An 18,601-nucleotide genomic window follows, 5' to 3' on the forward strand; every position below is an offset into this window, starting at 1 on the left:
TGCGAAGCTGCAGCAGTAAGATCATCCCTAGCCTGGATACCAGGGGTTATTCTGCTTGTGCTGGGCAATGATATCCCAGAGCAGCATTTTCCTACGACTGTAAATGCTGGAGCATCTTGTGGCTGCAGCCAGATGATCCACGACATCCTTCCACACACATATCCCCTCTCCTGGCTGTCCCCAAGGACCCCTCGCACCACCACGCTGTTCCCACTCCCCCTGCTTAGATCAGCAGTGGGCAAGGCAGGTCCTTCAGCATCTCCTGGGCGTGCTCACCTGAGGAGAAGTGTTTTTCCTGGCCAGGTGCGTGATCCTCCATCATGGTGATGTCCTGAGGCTGCTCCGCTACCTCTCAGCAAAGGTTCCTGGTGAGAGTAAAAACAAACACCCATTAGGCAAAACCTGACACAGCAGGAGCAAAGGAAAGGTTTAACTGTTCCTGCACAAGGAAAATATGTGCCAGTCACTGCATCCCCCACAACAAGGATACAGGCAACTTCTGCCCAGCTGCACCCAAATTCCACAGGTATTTAAGATGTGCCAAGCCAGATTTCCATCCTGGTGCACACAGGACACTGCTCAGCCACCATGTTGTCCCAGGAGATCACTGGGAGCAGCAGGGTAAGTGCAGATGTACTTCTGGTGCTCAAAACTCTGCATTTCCCAGTTTAACCAGTCTCTCAGCAGAAGTGTCTGCTGACAAGGCGTGATGCTGGCGTGGGAAGGGATGCTTTCCATCCCTGTGGATACACTCAGCAGGGATATACTGCTAGCACAATACACTCATCATCCTAAAAGCCACCCAAAAGTGACATATGGGGTAATCCAGGACTTTCCAGACACAGATTTGGACCAGAGACTCTTAGAGAAGAGGGTCTCGCTTGTTGTGGCTCTGAGGGGACAGCACAACAGCAGGATTCAACCCCAAATCCTTCTTGCAGGGCTCAGAAAGCCATACCACAGTGCAGAGCAAAGCACACAGGGCTGGACACTGGGGTGGGAGCAGGAAGGTGCCAAAACTCAGAGTCATTTTTCTAAAGTGCATCGATCTACAAAAGGAAATGAAGTTGCCAACAACCATTATCTGCTCCCTGATGCAGGGACTGTGTTTCTCCCTGCTCTCTGTGCTGGTTGGACAGACAGTGCTTTTAGCTGACTTCCTAATAGCTGATATAATTACAGCCCCTGGCAGTGATTAATAATCAGCTATTACTGTGATCATATGTTTGCCATGACCATCAGAAGCTAATGAACCCAGCAACAAAGCTCAGGTTACCAGGAGCAAGGAAGAAACTTGTGGGTTTGTCTGCTGGCAATAAATTAACTGGATATATGGAACCACACCAGAGAAACTCCGGGGCCAGTAACCAGATCTCTCACCCAGCTTTTTTAAGCCTTAGCAAGATGACTCTGCAATTTAATTTCTGCCTCAGACAGATACAAAACCATTTGACAGAACTGTACTAAGGAAGTTCCAGAACTTTCCCTAAAAAGAACCTATAAAGATAGAAAGAAAAAATAGGAAAGAATTAAGTATCTAATTTTTGTCCCAAAAATGGTGGGCCCCAATTATTTAGACATATGGTTGCACTCCTCCCAGTACTCAAAGAATCATATTGATTATATCCTGGTCTCATCTGGCTAATGCTTGATATTATTTACAGGTCTATTTAGCACTGAAATACTAAAATGTAGTGTCAACCCGGTGTAGGGGCCACAAAAGCAACTCGGGCACAAACATGAGTGTAAAATGACACACAAATGTGCTGCCCTGCTGTGTTTGTGTGTGTGCACATACACAAAAATTACCTCTCTGCCCCAAACACACACGTAGGACTGGGTACAGCAGTGTTCCCAGTGCACTGCCCTGTCTGTTGGTAGGAAAACACGGATGGTAGGAGCAGCTCCCACCCCCTTCCCCACCGGTGATCCCCTCCCAGCCACGCTCCCTCACTACACATCCACAGACATCATCATCTTTGCTTCCCAATTGCTCATCCAGAGCAAACCACTCTCCAATCTGCTGTGCTGCATTTAGATGAGGCTGTCTCCTTACTCTGCCTCCTTCCCTCTCTTCCTCCCACGGGTTTTTTGGAGAAGAGCAGTTCGTGTCTCCCCCAGTCTCCCTGGAAAGCCACACTTAGTCCTTTCTTGCCTCTGGACAAGAATTTCCTGGGACACCATCCAGAGAGGACTCTAGTGAGCTCACATAACCTGTCAGAGGTTTATCTGCTGGCTCCATGGACAGCACCCGACACAGGGAAGACCTTCCACTTTTCCTGGGAATACTGCATTTAGCAGGGGTGCAGCCCTGGCACCGCAGCAGCAGCGGCCGTGATTCAGCAAAGGCTGTCAGTGCTTCCCGCTGTCCTGCCAGTGCCAGGGCTTTCCAGCACAAAGGAATGGCTGGGTGTTGTGCAGGGAAGCAGGTGATCCTGTCATCTGCCTGTGCTGCTCCTGGCCAGCCCCTGCTCCCACTGTGCTCCACACGGGATTCAGCTGCCTCTGAGCCGGGGTGGGCTCGGGAGGATGCAGCCATTAATTTTTCAGAGGTGAGAGAGAAAGAGCTGCCTTTCTGCTACGAGGAAAAAAACACGAGTGTGAGGCACAAAGATCCATCAAAAAACCACTCAGTGGCACGCTGAGAGCACCTCAAACCCGGCTGCAGCTCATGGAACGCCCCGGGTGCTCTTTCATTGGGACACAGGGATTTTGAGGGATGATGTCTGGGCTTGTGGGAGATGATGTCTCTGTGGGAGAGCAGGAGCATCTCCCAGCAGATGAAGCACAATGTCCTGCAGCAGAGGAGCAGAGTCTCCTCTGTGCCTGAGCCACCGTGAGCAGCACCAGTGGTGGGGAATCAACCACCTCAAACTGGCCAAGGGGCAGGGAGGGAGAGAGAGTACTGCCAAGGGCATGGAGTGATGGGACAAGGGGGAATGGCTTCACACTGACAAAGAGTAGGTTTAGATTGGATATTGGAAAGAAATTCCTCCCTGGGAGGGTGGGGAGGCCCTGGCACAGGTTGCCCAGAGAAGCTGCGGCTGCCCCTGGATCCCTGGAAGTGTCCAAGGCCAGGTTGGACGGGGCTTGGAGCAACCTGGGCTGGTGGAAGGTGTCCCTGCCTGTGGCAGGGGGTGAGACTGGATGATCTTTAAGGTCCCTCCCAACCCAAACCATTTCATGATTCTATGATCCTGTTCCCACACGGTTCCCACAGCATCTTTTAGCTGCAGAAATGTCCACTCAACAGATGCTTTTCTCCCAATGCACTGGGAAGCATTCCCTACAGCCTGCCCTCCGAGGCCTGGCAGGGCTGAGATTTAAACCCATTACAACAGGGCTGATGAAATTTCATCAGCACCAGATAAGCAAATAAATAACATTAAGCAGACAAAGCGATCCAGTGGGTAAGTAGGAGTGAGCCACCACCATTATCTCTAAGCTGCAAAGCTCTCCCAGCAGGATTTCAAACACACAGGCCATGGAATCATGCCCGTTCACCAGGAATGTCATCTGTAAGGACATTTTACACCTCTCCAGTGGATGCTGAACTCCCTTCTCTCCCTTTTTCTTCTTCATGCATTGTACACCTCAGCTAACAGCATCTCTCACTCCAAACTCCACGGATGATGTGCCTGATTTTGGGACAGATCTGGCCTGTTCAAACCAAGAAGCAAAACTGAATTGCCTTTATCCACCCCCCTTCTGGGTCTAGAGGGAAAGTCTCAGCTCTGCTTTGGCTTTTCACTCAGGTAATAAATTCAATGACCAAAGAGAATTTAAACCTTATTAAAACTGCATATCCTAGATTTGAATTCTTAAAAAGAGATGGTCTGAAAATTCTGAAAGAAGCCCATAAGGCTAATCCTGTTTGTTTCTCCTTTTGAGTGGGGGAAGGGGAAATCCCTCTTAGGGAAAAACATAACATCAAGGGGGAAAAAAATATTCTAAAATATTCTTAAAAGTGTAAAACCAGCCCCGCCCTGAAGCAATGGTTCAGTGACGCATAATTAGAGCAAGGAGAGCTGCACAGAGATAAACTTGAGCAGCACCCTCTGCACAGCAGATAAAACACAAACCCTTGGAAGAACCTTATCCATTCCCAGCAGGACTATTCTCCTTAACCAGGGACACTATCTAAAAAGCAACAGCCTATCCCACAGCTAACAGCTCCTCCCGTTTTCCAGACCCGCAGCCTGCCTTTCAGGAGGAGAGGCCTCTGGAGGAGTCCTCTGGAATGGTACAACCAGGCACTTGGGAGGCAAAGTTTTGCTTGCCAGGAGCAGGAGGAACAACCCAATTTCAGCCCACCAGTACCACTGGTGTTTGCTCTGTGTGTGCAATCCCAGGCCCTGAGCACCAACCCCGTCTGTCCAGGAGCTGAGTTCAGCTGGTGAGAGCCCGGCCAGCTCCTGCCCCCCAACGCAGTCGCTGTGCCATGCGTTGGTGTGACAGTGAGGCACGGGCTGGCACATGGAAAATTTCACTGCCAGGCTTGGAGCTGCTTTCCCAGCTGGCATCCAAGCCTCCAGCTGGTTTGAGAGTAGAATGCTGCCATCCCTATCCTCAGATCAGTGGGACCTGGAGAGGAGTAGATACTCCAATGTGCTCGGGGTGGGCTGGAGGTGTGTGTGGATCCACAGGCAGAGCAGAAGGGAGCTTGTGGCACCAGGTGACCCTGGATGAGTTTCTCCACAATGCTAAACTCCACGTGGAGCAACCAGGAGCAACTTTCAAGTGTTTGAATAACATGTCACAGCTGAACCAGGCCCCAGAACAGTCACAGAATCATAAAATGGCCTGGGTTGGAAGGGACCTTCAAGATCATTCAGCTCCAACACCCCTGCTGTGGACAGGGACACCTTCCACTAGAACAGGTGGCTCAGAGCTCCACCTAACCTGGCCTTGAACACTTCCAGGCATCACAGGATGGTCTGAGTTGGAAGGGACCTTAAATATCATCTCATTCCAACCCCCTGCCACAGGCAGGGACACCTTCCACTAGCCCAGGTTGCTCCAAGCCCCGTCCAACCTGGCCTTGAACAATTCCAGGGCTGGGGCAGCCACAACTCCTCTGGGCAACCTGTGCCAGGGCCTCCCCACTCTCCCAGGGAAGAATTTCTTCCCAATATCCAATCTAAACCTACTCTTTGCCAGTGTGAAGCCATTCCCCCTTGTCCTGTCACTCCAGGCCTTTGTAAATAGTCTCTCTCCATCTTTCCTGTCAGCTCCCTTCAGGTACTACAAGGCCACAATTAGGTCACCCCAAAGACTTCCCTTTGGAAGCATCCCTTTGTTGTACACAGCCCCATGCCCAGCCTTCAGCAGCAATTCCACCTCAGCTTCCAAAGAGGCACCTGGACATCTTTCCAGAGCACAGTCAGGACACATCCCACCAGCACAACACCACAGCAGAGCCCCCATCCTGCTGCCACTCGGGCAGACCCCTCACAAAGCCTCCAGCACCCTCCACCCGGGAAAACACAGAGCCAAAATTAAGTCGGGCAACCCAAACTCTTGATCTTTTAGCAAAAAGCTTCTCGGCAGTGAAAGGTAAATTAAACCAGGGCTCAAAACAACGTGCCCTATTCCTATTGAGAGTGGCCCTGGGAGGACACAGCTGGGCCTTGGTGGAATCTGTGCCAGACAACATCATCAGCACTGTCACAGAGGAGCACGAGAAAGCCTCCCCAGTGCCCCTCTGGTGCCAGGAGATGAGTGGTCCCAGGATGCCCGCCCGGGACAGTGGGTCAGCAGCTGCACCCCCCTCACCCGTGGGCACAGCCACGCCCACAGCCCCGGGAGCAGCAGGACACAGCCCAGCCACAGGATTATCCCCGAGCAGAGGGAGAGGCAGGGTCTGGATCCGCAGCGCTCCCAACTGCGCAGCTCCAGGGATCACGAGGCTGGGGACTAATGGCTCGATTTACATCCACACCAGTCCCAAAATAAACTCGGCGTTGGCAGAGCTGTTTGCGGGTGGGTGCGGGGGGCTCCTGGAGCACATGGGAAAGAAAACACAGGAAAAGAGACATTTCAGCACTGGGAGATGCTGGCGGGATTTGCACACGCTGGGCCTCGTCACTGGCTCAAACCAAGCAGCTCCATCCTTCACACCAGCCACAAAATATCCACGTAGCTCCCAGACGAGGCAGAGCAGAGCCTCTCAGATACTGTCACGTGCTCAGAGTCTTCCTTCTCCGTTATTTAACCAGCAAGGGCACAAAGCAACCACCTCGCTATTGAAAATGAAACCTCAACAAACATGAGCTAAGTGTTACCTCTGAAAGGTGATCAAACAGAAACAGGGCTTTAAAAAAACCATCATTCCGTCTGAATTACATAATTAAAACAGAGTGACAGCCCCATGAAACAACACCAGCCTGAAAGGCTGTTCATAATTCATAAGCAACTTCCTTTTCATCTCCTTTGTGTACTTCTCCAAGTACTGTTTTTCCCAGAAGCTGACAGAGGAAGGAATATGGACGATGATCTCATTAATTGCAGGCACTGTCTAATATGCAGTGAGCTGAGAAATTGCACAGAGTTATCTAGTCAAGAGGCCAGAAAAACCTCCTTTGGGTTCAAAGACAGACAAACGCCTCTTGGACAAACAGGAGGGAGTCACAAAAGAAACAGTCTCAGAAATGCCTTTTTTTTATCCCCCCCCCCTCAAAATTTTTCCATGTTATAGTTTAAATGACTCCTTGAAGGTCTGAAACTTCTGACAGCTTTTTTTGGGAGCTGGACACCTTCCATGCAGACATGAGACAGGGTTGGGTTCACAGCAGAACAGATCTGAGGCACAGGAGTCTCATCACAGCAAGGGTGGTCACGCTGGCTTCTTGCACACCCATTTTGGACATGCAGGTTACTGAGACCAGGTAACAAGAACACCCACATCAGTTAATGACACATTAGGTCTGGAAAGGAGATGGGGAAAGGTGAGGGTGGTAACAGCACCAAACAGGTACAAACAGCATCAAAAGGGAAAGGAAAAACTGGGTGGTTTAAAGGCACAAGAGCTCAGGGAGCCATCAGGAAATATCATGAAATGGTTTGGGTTGGAAGGGACCTTAAAGATCAATCAGTCCCACCCCCTGCCATGGGCAGGGACACCTTCCATTATCCCAGATTGCTCCAAGCCTCATCCAACCTGACCTTGGACACTTCCAGGGATCCAGGGGCAGCCACAGCTTCTCTGGGCTGTGCCAGGGCCTCCCCACCCTCACAGGGAAGAACTTCTTCCTGATCTCTAATCTAATCCTTCCCTCTGTCAATATGAAGCCATTTTCCCTTGTCCTGTCACTCCATGCCCTTGTAAAAAGTCCCTTTCTAGTTAATACAGCCCTTACAAATCCAACCTCTCCACAGCCAAGAGCTTTGTCAGCTACTGCCAGAGGCCACCAGTGGGGAAAGGTCTCCAGAGCAGGGTGGTGGGCAGAGAAAAGCCAAGGAACACTCCATGCTGATAAATTCCTCAGGATTGCTGAGAATTAAACTAACAGAATTTGCCATCCCAAATCAGCTTAGGCCCAGTTCAGCAGCTGCCTCGGAGCAGGGTGGCAATTAGGAGACCAGATTATCCAGACACAACACCCCAGGAGCTGGACTCAGGAGATGGGAAATGGCTTTATCTGCATGTCTCCTCTCTGCCCAAATAAAAGGGCACCACAACTGTGGCCTCTTCCAAGAACGGGAATGTGCTGGGAATCACTTGATGGGACATACACAATTTTGCCATGTGGGAATATCAACCTCAGATCTTGCATCCACTGCTACTGGCAGAGGCTCACGGTGGTTTACAAAGGCATCGCTATTCCCACCTTCCCTGGAGAGGGAACAGGGGTGAAAAGGCTCATCAGGGAGCAGGCTGGGGACAAGCCAGTGTAGAAGCTGGGCTCCCTCTGACCCCACAAGTGGTGGCTCCCACATGGACTGCTCTCCTTCAGGCAGGGCTCTCTGGAGCAGCACTGGAGTGGAGAAACCAGAGGAATCTCCTGAGGGACACTCCAGGGACCTGAAACCTGAGCACCTCCATGTCCACCTGCAGCATCTTCTGTCACTATGAGGATCTTCCCTCCTTGATCTTTCATCCCTTCTTACTTTCGGTCTCATCTGACCAAACCAAACCCAACCTTTCCCAACACCACTACAGAGCCCTCCCTTCCCATCCCAGCTTTCCCTGGGAGCTCTCGGAGGGCGTTTAAGGGCGTCCACGGCCCAGGGAGGTGCTGGCACTCTGGATCACCCAGCTCATTCTATAGTATGATGCAAAGATCAGGCTGTCCCTAAGTCCACTAACTTTAGGTAGATTAGAGCTCTGATCAGCAGGGCTTACGTGGCAGCAGAAAAAGAAGCCACGGTAGTTTTAAAGCTTGCCCTGCGTGTTCAGCAGGCTCTTTGTGAAGAGAGGGAAGGGAAGCCTCTTTGGCAGGGATTTACTAAGCTACCTTTGGATTTCTTCCCAACCCCCTGCTACAGCATCTTGCAGTCGTGCATTTCACTGAGACGTGAGATGGTCGATGGGTGGATAAATTCTTCCTCCCCAAAATCCTGCTTGCCTGGGAAGCCTTTAAGCAGTTGAACACGCAGAGCGGATCAGAGAGAAGGCAGATCTTATTTACCAGCTAATTCTCTCTGACTCTTCCCATCCCAGGCTCAGCCCAACCCTGCTGCAAATCAGAGCCTCTTCCCTGCTGCTGCAGGTTTTAAGGCGGGCTCGACAGCACTCAGGCTTGTACCAGTCACTATTCACTTAGCAGAAAATGCTGGAAGGTTGGTACTTCCCCTGCACTGCCTCTCCAAGGCTCCACTCCGTGCTGAGATGTAGCTGAACCACCATGCACGGCCAGGTCCTCGGACAGCTGCTCCCCCAGCCTGCCCACTGCCACCAAAAAGCACAGAGAGAGGGAAAAGAGGGAAGAAAAGTTCCCCAAAATGCCACTGGAGTCTTAATGAATTAGGACAATCAGCGGCACAACAGCTGTTCTGCCCCATCAAGCAACTCCTTTACCACGGCTGGCAAATTACAGCAGGAGGAGGGAGAAGCTGCTTTCCTGAGAAATTGCACTGCCTGAAGGAAGAAAAACAGGCATCCATCCCCACTAACTGATGGCTGACACACTCCTTGCTGTTACTCACGTGGAATTATAGAGGATGTTCCCAGGATAAGCAGCAGAGGATGGTCCCACCTGCACAGCAGTGCAGGGAACAGGAGCCTGGCAGGGCTCACCTGCTCTGGGGACATTTGCAATCCACATCAGCTATTTGTCATGGTTATGACAATTTTCTTCATTAATATGAGGTCAGAAACAAACTAATAGGACTTATTTCATGCTCCAGTGGGTACCACACCATTCCCAGGGCAGGGAAAGGCTGGTGGATACAGGATCACCCCCAATTCCCTGAACACAGCCGATCTGGGAGGGCACTGAGCACTGGTACACCCATCTTGAGCTCCCAGATAGAGCCCCTGAAATGCAATTCAGTCAGTCAAAGAGCTGAGAAATACCCTAAAACTCGCTTTTTATGAGCCAACCAGTCACCAAACACCCTCAGACAAAGAGGAGGGTGAAAATACGCAGAGTGGCTGATGAGACAGCAGAGCTGAGCTCTCAGACGGGTGCCTGACGTGATCCACCAAGGTGTTTGTAGCAGGTTAGCAAACAACCACTCCTTGAAAGCAGCTCTGCTGTTCATCCTCACACGAGCTCCCTGGCACAGTCTCCATTTTACAACCCACTGCTCTGCAGCACAGCCTGTGCTGTAGGACCCAGCACGAGAACCAGAGCTCTGCTCGCTCCCTTTCTCCGCAGGCTTTCGTAGCAGCGCACGGACAGCAGCATCCATTTGGTGCAGCAGAGATCCCTGAAAGCCTGGGATCAAACACAAGCCCTGGGCCATCTGCAGAGTGCACACACCCTGCACCGAAGACTTCAAGTTAAATGTTCTGCATTTAAGTGCAAAAATTGCACTTAAAGCCACTGCAAGGAGAAACCACCCCGCAGCATTCCGCTGCCTTCCTGCCAGCCCCGGGAATCTTTCCCTTCCTTGCTGGAGGAGTAAACAGCCACTGTTTCTGTGGTACACAGAGCCAGGGCCCCTGGGGACAAATGGGCAGGATTAAGCCTTCCTGTGCTGGGAAGGGCCACATCCTGTACTTCCTAGGAGCTGCTCCAGCCAGCTGGGATCAGGCTGCACACCAGCTTCCCTCCCCAACCTCAATGTAGGCAAAGGCAGAAGATGCTGCTGTGTCTGGTGCCAGGCTTAAATGATGCTGACACTGAGATCAATGTGCAACCAGAAGCCTCAAAAATTAACAGAATTTTATGAGAAGAAAAGTTCACTTACACCTCCGTGGACTTGAACATTTGGGTACTTGGCATCACCTCCCACCTTAACCAAGTCAATAATGTGTGTGTGGTGCAGCACCACAGGAAGGGCCCAAAATTTGTGGTGAAAAAAGTAGATACTTTTTTCTTCAGAACAGCAATTTTTGATTGTGGAAAGATCCAAAGAGTGAGGCCCTCAAAAACTGGGCAGAGCAAGGCTGCAATTCGCCAAGCCAGGCTCAGATGACACTGCTTGGTCCTTCCTCCCTCAGACCACCAGCCCTGCTCCAACACCACCCAGGAGGTGATTCCAGGAACCAAACCAGCAGAAACTGAGCCTCTTACAATCAAATTGTGTGTGACAGTAGTGCTGTGGGTCACCTCAGCCTGGCTTTGGAGCAGAAACGTGCCAGAAAGGGGAAGTGTGGGAAAGAGAGGGAAAGTGTGCCAGCATCAGCCAGCACCCAGTTGCACCTGAGCCCCTCTGGGTTTTGCCTCAGGCTTGAAAAACACACTGTCAAGACACAAGGTGTGTGTTTATTGCTTACTTTGATCTCAGCTGCTTCTCTTCCTTTGATTTCACAGTGCTGACAACATTTGCTGCACCCAGACAGAAGTTCTGTGAATATTCAGCGCTGCCACAGTAATGAAGATATTAAATATGAAAGATTCCTCGTGCCACAGCTCCAGTCTAGTGAGCGATCCCAGCCAGAGCCAGGACCAGGTAAAGTGTTGTGGCCACTAATGTTACAGGAGATTTTCTCAGGGCAAGGAAAATATTCTTCATGGATTGGGCTGTCATTTCTGAAGTTATTTTGAGCTGTTTCAGCACATGGATAGAAAATAAAATGATGACAACGGCACCATCTGCTCCAGTTACTGCCACACCACCACGGCTGGCATCGCTCTCGCAGAGACAGAAAGCCTGTCCCAGGGGGGAAGCCAAGGCAGGTGACCTTCCCCAGGGAGCACTGCTTTGCTCCTGCAGGATCCAAGTCTGCAGGTGCAGAAGTGGATTCCAGTGTGCTGCAGCAGAGAGAGGTACAGGGAGGGAAGGGACAGGGTGCCCAGCAGATGCTCAGTGCGCTCGGACACACACGGGCAGGAACCAGCTCGTCTGAAAAACCAGTTCACCCCCCAGGAGGAACACAGGTCTCCATGTGCAGTTTATACACAGTGCTCACTTCACCAAGCCACCACTTTTAGCCACGTGACACCCCAAACTGGGCACCAAACAGCCCCACAGTGTCCAGTTCCAGCACCCCGAAGGTGACTGACAGTGCTGGAACGCAGCAGGATGCCTTACCAGGACAGTGTCTCTATAAATACAGAGAAAAGTGTCATGCATTCTTGACACACTGGTTTCTTATCCTAGAAAGAAACAAACACGTCAGATCTCACCAGCTTTCAGGGCTTTAGCAGGACTTGTTCTCACCCCAGCAGTCACCCTGCAACTAGGCAGGGCTCAGCAAAGGCCATTTTAGCTTCTGTCTGGCTCTGCTGCATTATTTTTGCTTTTCATGACTAAGAGACACTTCAGTTGAGGTCAAAAGTCAGAGTGTGTTTCCTGAATGTCTTTTTTTTTTTATTCTTTAATGCCCAAAGACACAAACAATAGGACATTCATCAAGCATTTCTGCTACGCTTCCATCTCCTCCATCATGTTATTGCACAGCAGCAATAACACTGTTCCCTCAAAATGTTCACAACAGTGTTTACTACAACTAAAAGCAGCAATTTTTTATTACATCTGTATTAGAAGGGGCAGTGAGTAGATAAATGCAGCCTAATCTGGCGGAGCTCAAGAGAAAAAACAAACAGCAGGAGAGTAGAGCGTAGGGATGAGAGAATCATTCAGCCCCTGACAGGAAGGGAAAGGACTGGGACACACCAACCAAGCCAGAGCTCTTCCTTCTCATACAAAAACCCCACAGAAGCTGCATTTGTACCTTTATTCTTCCTAACAAGGGAGTACAGTTTGAACCATGCTGAGGCACAAGACAAACAAGGATTTTCCAGTAAGGGTGAACAGCAAATAAAACCTTTATACCAAAACATCCCTACTGTGCACTCGGATGTCTCTCTCCAGCTGGTCTTTGCCCAGTTTGGGCCACTTGGGATGACAATCAAGCAGCAATCTGTCTTGCCTTGATTCTAGTTTTATGGAGCTGATGAGCAGATTTGCAGCAAAAGCAGGTGCAGGCAGTGTGACTAGTGACATCCCACATGGGAACCCAGGCCATAAATTCAGCCAAGGAGTTGTAAAACCATTATTTCCCCTCCTAACCCAAAGGCTAAAGGAGGGGCAAGTTAAAAAAAAAATAACCATAATCCATATGCATTTCATCTTCCCCAGGAATTAGCCCAGTTAGTGCCTATCTTTTTTTCCACAGGGGTGAAGAGTGGAAATTGTCCGAATTTCAGCCCGCCCCAAGTCTAGGAATTCAGGCTCAATCTTCCCCAGCACATTTGTTAAAAATAAATGAGGTGCAATCAGTCTCCTCGGGGATTTTATCTGCTTTCAGCTCTAAATGCAGCTCTGCTGTCACACGTATGACATGTACAAAAGGAGCTCCTGCTTCAGAGCCCGACTTCTGGCTTAAAATAATATCGCTCCTGCTCTCGGGTTACCAGGGATCCATTGATGTTCCCTAAGGTCACGGGCTCTCTCTAAATCACTAATACAAAGGCTGGCAGGCACAGGGGTGCTGGTGTTCCAGCAGTGCTTGTTTTTATCGAGGTGGATGAATGGAGAGGCTCTGACCACACCTAAGCCACGGCTTTGTCATCCCTTATCGAGGGAGGCAGGAGCGGTTTGCTGCCGGTGGGAGACGCCGGGTTCTGCTCTCACAGCAGCCAAGAACACCCCACACAGCCCAAAAGCTTTACTCACCTCGCAGAACTGCTCATTTTCACTGAAGAAAAGCATTGAGGGCATTTCCCCCTCTGCAGGCTGCAGGACTTCAGTGCCAAGTAATCCTTACTTGGCTTTAAAACTCGCTTTACGCCCACCCACCTCCCTCCAGCATCACCCAGTTCCCTCCCCTTAACAAGCCAAGCGTTTCACCCAGGCCACCTCAAGCACTGTAAGGTGCTTTTCACCTGTACACCAACCCCCAGACAGGATTTTTCCACTTAGGAACTTAAGCACCAAGAGGCTCTTGGATGTTGGAAGAGCAAATGACCCCATGAAGTCCAAAACTCCTCCGTAAATGTGAGCAACAGTAGCTAATGAAATGTGCTCTGGAGCTGAGTGTAGACCTCAGACAGCCATGACAATAAACCCTATTATTAGACACAAAAGCAGTGACTTATTTGAGAGATTAAGCATTAATAAGTGCCTTCACATTAAAGAATATTCATTCTTCATCCTCTGCCTGGAGGAACCTGGGGGAAGGGAGGAGCTGGTAAGGTAATCCAGCTACCACTGAAATAGGGGGAAAGGCAGAACTCACACAAAGTAGGCTCCAAAACCATGAAATAAGGATGGAGCAGTGACAGCTCAGCTGCAGTGAGAGATTCCCAGCACTGGAATTTCACATTCTGCAGGGAAATGGGCCCCCACCTTGCCCTCAGCAAGTCCAGTCGATGAGCTCTTGACCAAGACAAGAGCTGGGCAAAAGAAGCTCCCAGGAGCACCACAGGAGAACAAGGACCTGGGTCTGCCAGGTAAGAATTAAAATGGAAGGGAGAGAGGACAGGAACAGGAGAGATTGATGAGGAAGGAGAGGAGGCAGGACAGCATGGCCACGTGTGCATGTGGTGTTTGGATTTGGCACGTGCCCAAGGTGCTGCTCGGGACGAGAACAAAACCAGGGAGCATCAGGGGCTCCTCCAGTTCACAGTTGCTCTTTTCAGATCACCCACCCACCACCACAACCCTGAAAGCCTCCACAAGCCCCAGAGTCACTCCCTTTATCACAGGATAGGTCAAACACCCTCATTTTGAATCTGTTCTCTTGGGCAGTGACTACAACCCACACCACAGATCTTTAGCTGTACTTTCACCTGCTTTCCTTTTTGCCCCCAACAGCAACATTTATTACTTCTGCCTATGCATGCCTGCCAGGCTCTCCATTATAACAGGAAGATGATGAGGGAAAAGCATGTAGTTTTCTGTCCAATTTGGAGATGTCCATTGTTAAAAGCTCCTCGTACAAACCCCTCCAGGCAGCTCCAGGCAGCACCTTTTGTCATGCTGATGAGGCAGTAGGTAAAAACCACAAATAAGCAGCAACTTCAGAGGGCAGAATTTGCTCAGGGTAAAGTCTGCCCTTGAATTCAGAGTAAGTGGGAGCTGAAAAATCAACCACAAAGGCAATTCTGACTTTGGATTAAATCCCAGCTTTGGGTTTGCTAACACCACAAGCTACAGCTACCAGCAGAGAGCACGTGAAGCTCCAGCTCTGTAACAGAGCCCAGCTTTGTCACAGGTCTCAGCTTCAACCACACAGGTAATTCAATCCCAGCAACTCTCACCCCATCACATCCAGGATCTGCAGTGGGAGGGTAATAAAGCACTTGCGTGGAGCTCGTCAGCACTTTGTACAAGGTGGGTCAGCAGTAGGAGAGGAACACGAGCCATATTTCCAAACCTTTGTCACTTCTGACCATACCAAAGTGAAGAGCAGCTTCAGATAAAAGTGTCATTTTTATACAGAGGCTCCTCTTGCCAGCCTGCACTGACACATCACCCTGAGCAGCCACAAAGGGCTGGAGGACAGACCAACCTCAGGGAAACTCATCCCTCTGGATTATCCCTCCTCTTGGGACAGTCTCTTTTGTCACCACCGTGCCCTCAAACTAACCACACAATGAACACACTCACCTTGAGCCCTGCAGAGCAGGGACAACTCCCTTCACCCTCTGCCCAAGACTCATCCTGCTGCCTGGATATACGAAGCCTCAGCACCCAGCCAAGACAAACAGTTTGCCCATCACGTGGCCTCTCATCTTCAGTGTGACAGCCCTGATCTGCCCTCGACTCAACTGGGAACAAGCACAGCTGGCCAGATGTGTTCCATGCACCAGGAAGCTCACGTGAAGTGACATTTCACTTCACACAAGAAGGAGCAGAGCTGCTTGTGAGCAACACCCCCCCCCTTCAAATTAAGACCAAGCCAACACAGCCAGCATCTAAGTCAAGCTTTGATCAAATAAAAGATAAAACGTTTCCTACGAAGGGAAGAATTGCACCACTCTGGACATTCCCCTGCTTCTCCAATTTCAACTTCAAAAGGGCAGCCCAGCAAAAAGGGAATTCCATTCCTTTCAAATGCATGGAAAACTTGATTTATCTCAAAAATGAATTGCCAGGCCACCGAAAACGCAGGTATTGCTGAGCTGGATGTCCTCAGGAATCACGGGAGAGGTTTCTTTAGATGTTCTGAGTCATTTACAAACACCTCAAGGAATTTCATTCTGCAGCAAGTGACTCGACACACTGATGAAATCCATCTGAAATTACATCAGGCACTTCCAGGCAGACAACCCAGGACAGGAGCTGAGGGGGAGCCATAAAGTGAAAGGCTGACAAGTGGCAGAAAGCCCTTTAAAGTCACACACGTGCTACTCAAAACCCTGAATACAAGTGGTTTCATCACCTCTCTTGGAGGTGAGGTGTCTCCACTAACAGCAGAGTTAAAACAGCCCTTCTTCCTATGGAGGTATATAACCAGTCCCTTAGGACTGCACCTCATCCCCACATAACCTGCATCAACCTTTGTTCTTCCCATGTGCCTTGGAGCATCATCACTTGGAATCACAGAATATCCTGAGTTGGAAGGGTCCCACAAGGATCATCCAGTCCAACTCCTGGCCCTGCCCAAGACATGCACCCCAAGAATCCCACCCTGTGCCTGAGAGCGTTGGCCAAACACTCCTTGAGCTCTGGCAGGCCTGACCAGCTTGGGGACAAATCCCTCTGCTTTCCCAAGGCACTAGTGGGACAATCCCACCCACTGCTCTGAAGGACAGCACTGAGAGAGGGTAGACAGGCAGTGACACCAGATCTGCTCCAGGAAGAGAGGTCAGGGCAGGTACAGCAGAGAGGCTGCAAAGATGGAAATAATTAGCCCAACTGCAGCAATAATCCCTTTAGTTTAACAGAAGGTATCCCCTGGTGCTCCCTTTCCTTGGATATTTAAAGAAGAGACACTGAAAACAGGAGCCAGGCTACATGTAATGACCACCTTTACTAATCAGTCTGTTTGGAAGGGAAAGGGAAAAACCAGTGGGTTAATTTCTAAGGAGTGTGAAAGGCTCATTAGACTTGCAAAGAAAACCCACCCAAGTCTAAAGGCACAGATAAATCTCCTCCAGACTCCAGCGTAAACCACACATGCTTTCCACAGGCACTTTAAAAAAAACCCAGCCTACAACCAGCAGATTTCAGTGTGAAACAAAGCTCCAGCTCCCAGATGGAGGAGGGAGTTCCATCCTGCTGCAAGGAAAGACTCAGATTCGCTCAGTCCCTCACACCAGGGCTGTGCTCACCTTAAAAACCACACAAGGCATTGCCTCAAGGGCCACAATTCTGCTGTAACCAGCACATCCTGGGGTGATCTGCAAAGACAGCTTGGGATCAAAGGCTGTTCATGCTAAAAAGCCAGGTGGGAACAACACTGCACAGAGTAGATGCTCCCCATCTCCAAGAAGGAGCAGTGATCCACCTTGGGCTGCACCCAGCAAGGCTGAGCCAACCTGTGCTTGCAAAGTTTTACCAAACAGCCCACAAACCTCTGCCCTGGATCACTCACCCTCATCCTCTTCCCAGGAATGCTGTGAGGGGAGTGGGAACATCTCTGTGCTGCTCTGCAAGGATCAGCAATCCAGCCCAAGTGACTTCTGCAATTACCTCCTTCCTCTTCCATCTCCACGGGCAGGAAGAGCCCTGCCAGGATCCAGCACTTTATGGAGAAGCACCCCCAGCTGCAAGGACATGGCCTTGGGGCGATTCCAGACACCATCCAGGCCCCCTCTGGAGTCTGAACACCACAGCTAAGCAAGCAAAGCTCCTGAGGCAGAAAGAGATTACACTGGATTGGCAGAAAAACCTAGAAAGCCAGCCCAGCTCTGCTGCCTCTGCAGCACTGAGGGATCCTCCGAGAGCTGCTGTCCTCCTCCCAAGGCATCAGCTGCTGCTCCTCTGAACACAGGCTGGGAACAGCCAGGCTGGGGCTGGGGCTCCCCCTCCACTTGTCAGTAGGGCAGGTACACAAAGGAAACGATCACCTCGGGTTTTAACAGTCTTGGCTATTTAAATACACCCGGAGAGGTTCATTCTGCTTTGTTCTCAGTGCCTTTCCACAGACTCATGGGTCTGCAGAGCTCAGAGTGAGCCAGAAATCGCCAGCCTCGACCCTATTGCTCAGGGCTGGCTGCTTTACCTGCATTCAGCCACAACCCTCTTAAAATGCTGCTAATCCCTTCTGCCACATTCCAGCAGCCCCAACAGCAACAGCCCCAACACACCACACGCCCTCTCGGCATCAGACTGTCACAAGTCCAAGCCATTTCACTGCAAGTTTCCACCTCTCAGTCCAGCCCCACACCCGAGGACAGCCAGCACACAGCCTAGGAAGCACTAAGCTAACCTACGACTGCCTGACCTCACCAACCAGCAGGCTGAGCAAGCTGGAAAATACTGGGAGCCAGGTGGAAACCAGTGTCCTGGTTCTTCTTGACTCATTCATCAGGTGTCAGAGCATTCCTGCAGCTAAATTAGCATCACTCCCCAAAGGACACCAACACCACAGCCAAGCCTCATCAGCACGCTGGGCTGAGAAAATAAGATTATTCTGCTCAAGACAAACCCAAATCCTCAGCTTTCTTCCAGCTTTAGAATAACCTTCCTACTGGGGGGAAAAAAAAAAGGGATCGGCCACCCTGAGCACTTCCCCTCAAACACTGCCTCATGATCCGATTTTCAACGCTTTGCCAACAAAAAGGGATTTGTCTGGAGGGCTGGAGGTGGGCACACCCCAGCACCCATCTCAGACAGCGATGCCCAGCACCCGTACGGGCACACACACAGACACACAGACACAGACACACACACAGACACACAGACACACACACACACAGACACAGACACACACACAGACACACACAGACACACACAGACACACACACAGACACACACACACACAGACACACACAGACACACACACAGACACACACACACAGACACACACACACAGACACACAGACACACAGACACACACACACACACACACACACACACACACACACACACACACACA

General features: G+C 50.5%; 1 protein-coding gene across 9 annotated transcripts in view; it reads right to left on the bottom strand.

Annotated features, from left to right (window-relative positions):
* The window catches only part of MAPT (microtubule associated protein tau), a 53,447-nt gene that overhangs the window by 28,346 nt on the left and 6,500 nt on the right, over positions 1 to 18,601 (bottom strand). For all 9 annotated transcript variants that reach the window (XM_027664752.1, XM_027664760.1, XM_027664751.1 and 6 more), the window contains exon 2: positions 277 to 365. In XM_027664752.1, the coding sequence (XP_027520553.1) occupies positions 277 to 322 (46 nt within the window). In that variant the 5' untranslated portion in view covers positions 323 to 365. The remainder of the gene's footprint in view (positions 1 to 276; positions 366 to 18,601) is intronic.

Source organism: Corapipo altera, unplaced genomic scaffold, assembly GCF_003945725.1.
Source record: "Corapipo altera isolate COAL_440 unplaced genomic scaffold, ASM394572v1 142, whole genome shotgun sequence".
Taxonomy (NCBI): Eukaryota; Metazoa; Chordata; class Aves; order Passeriformes; family Pipridae; genus Corapipo; species Corapipo altera.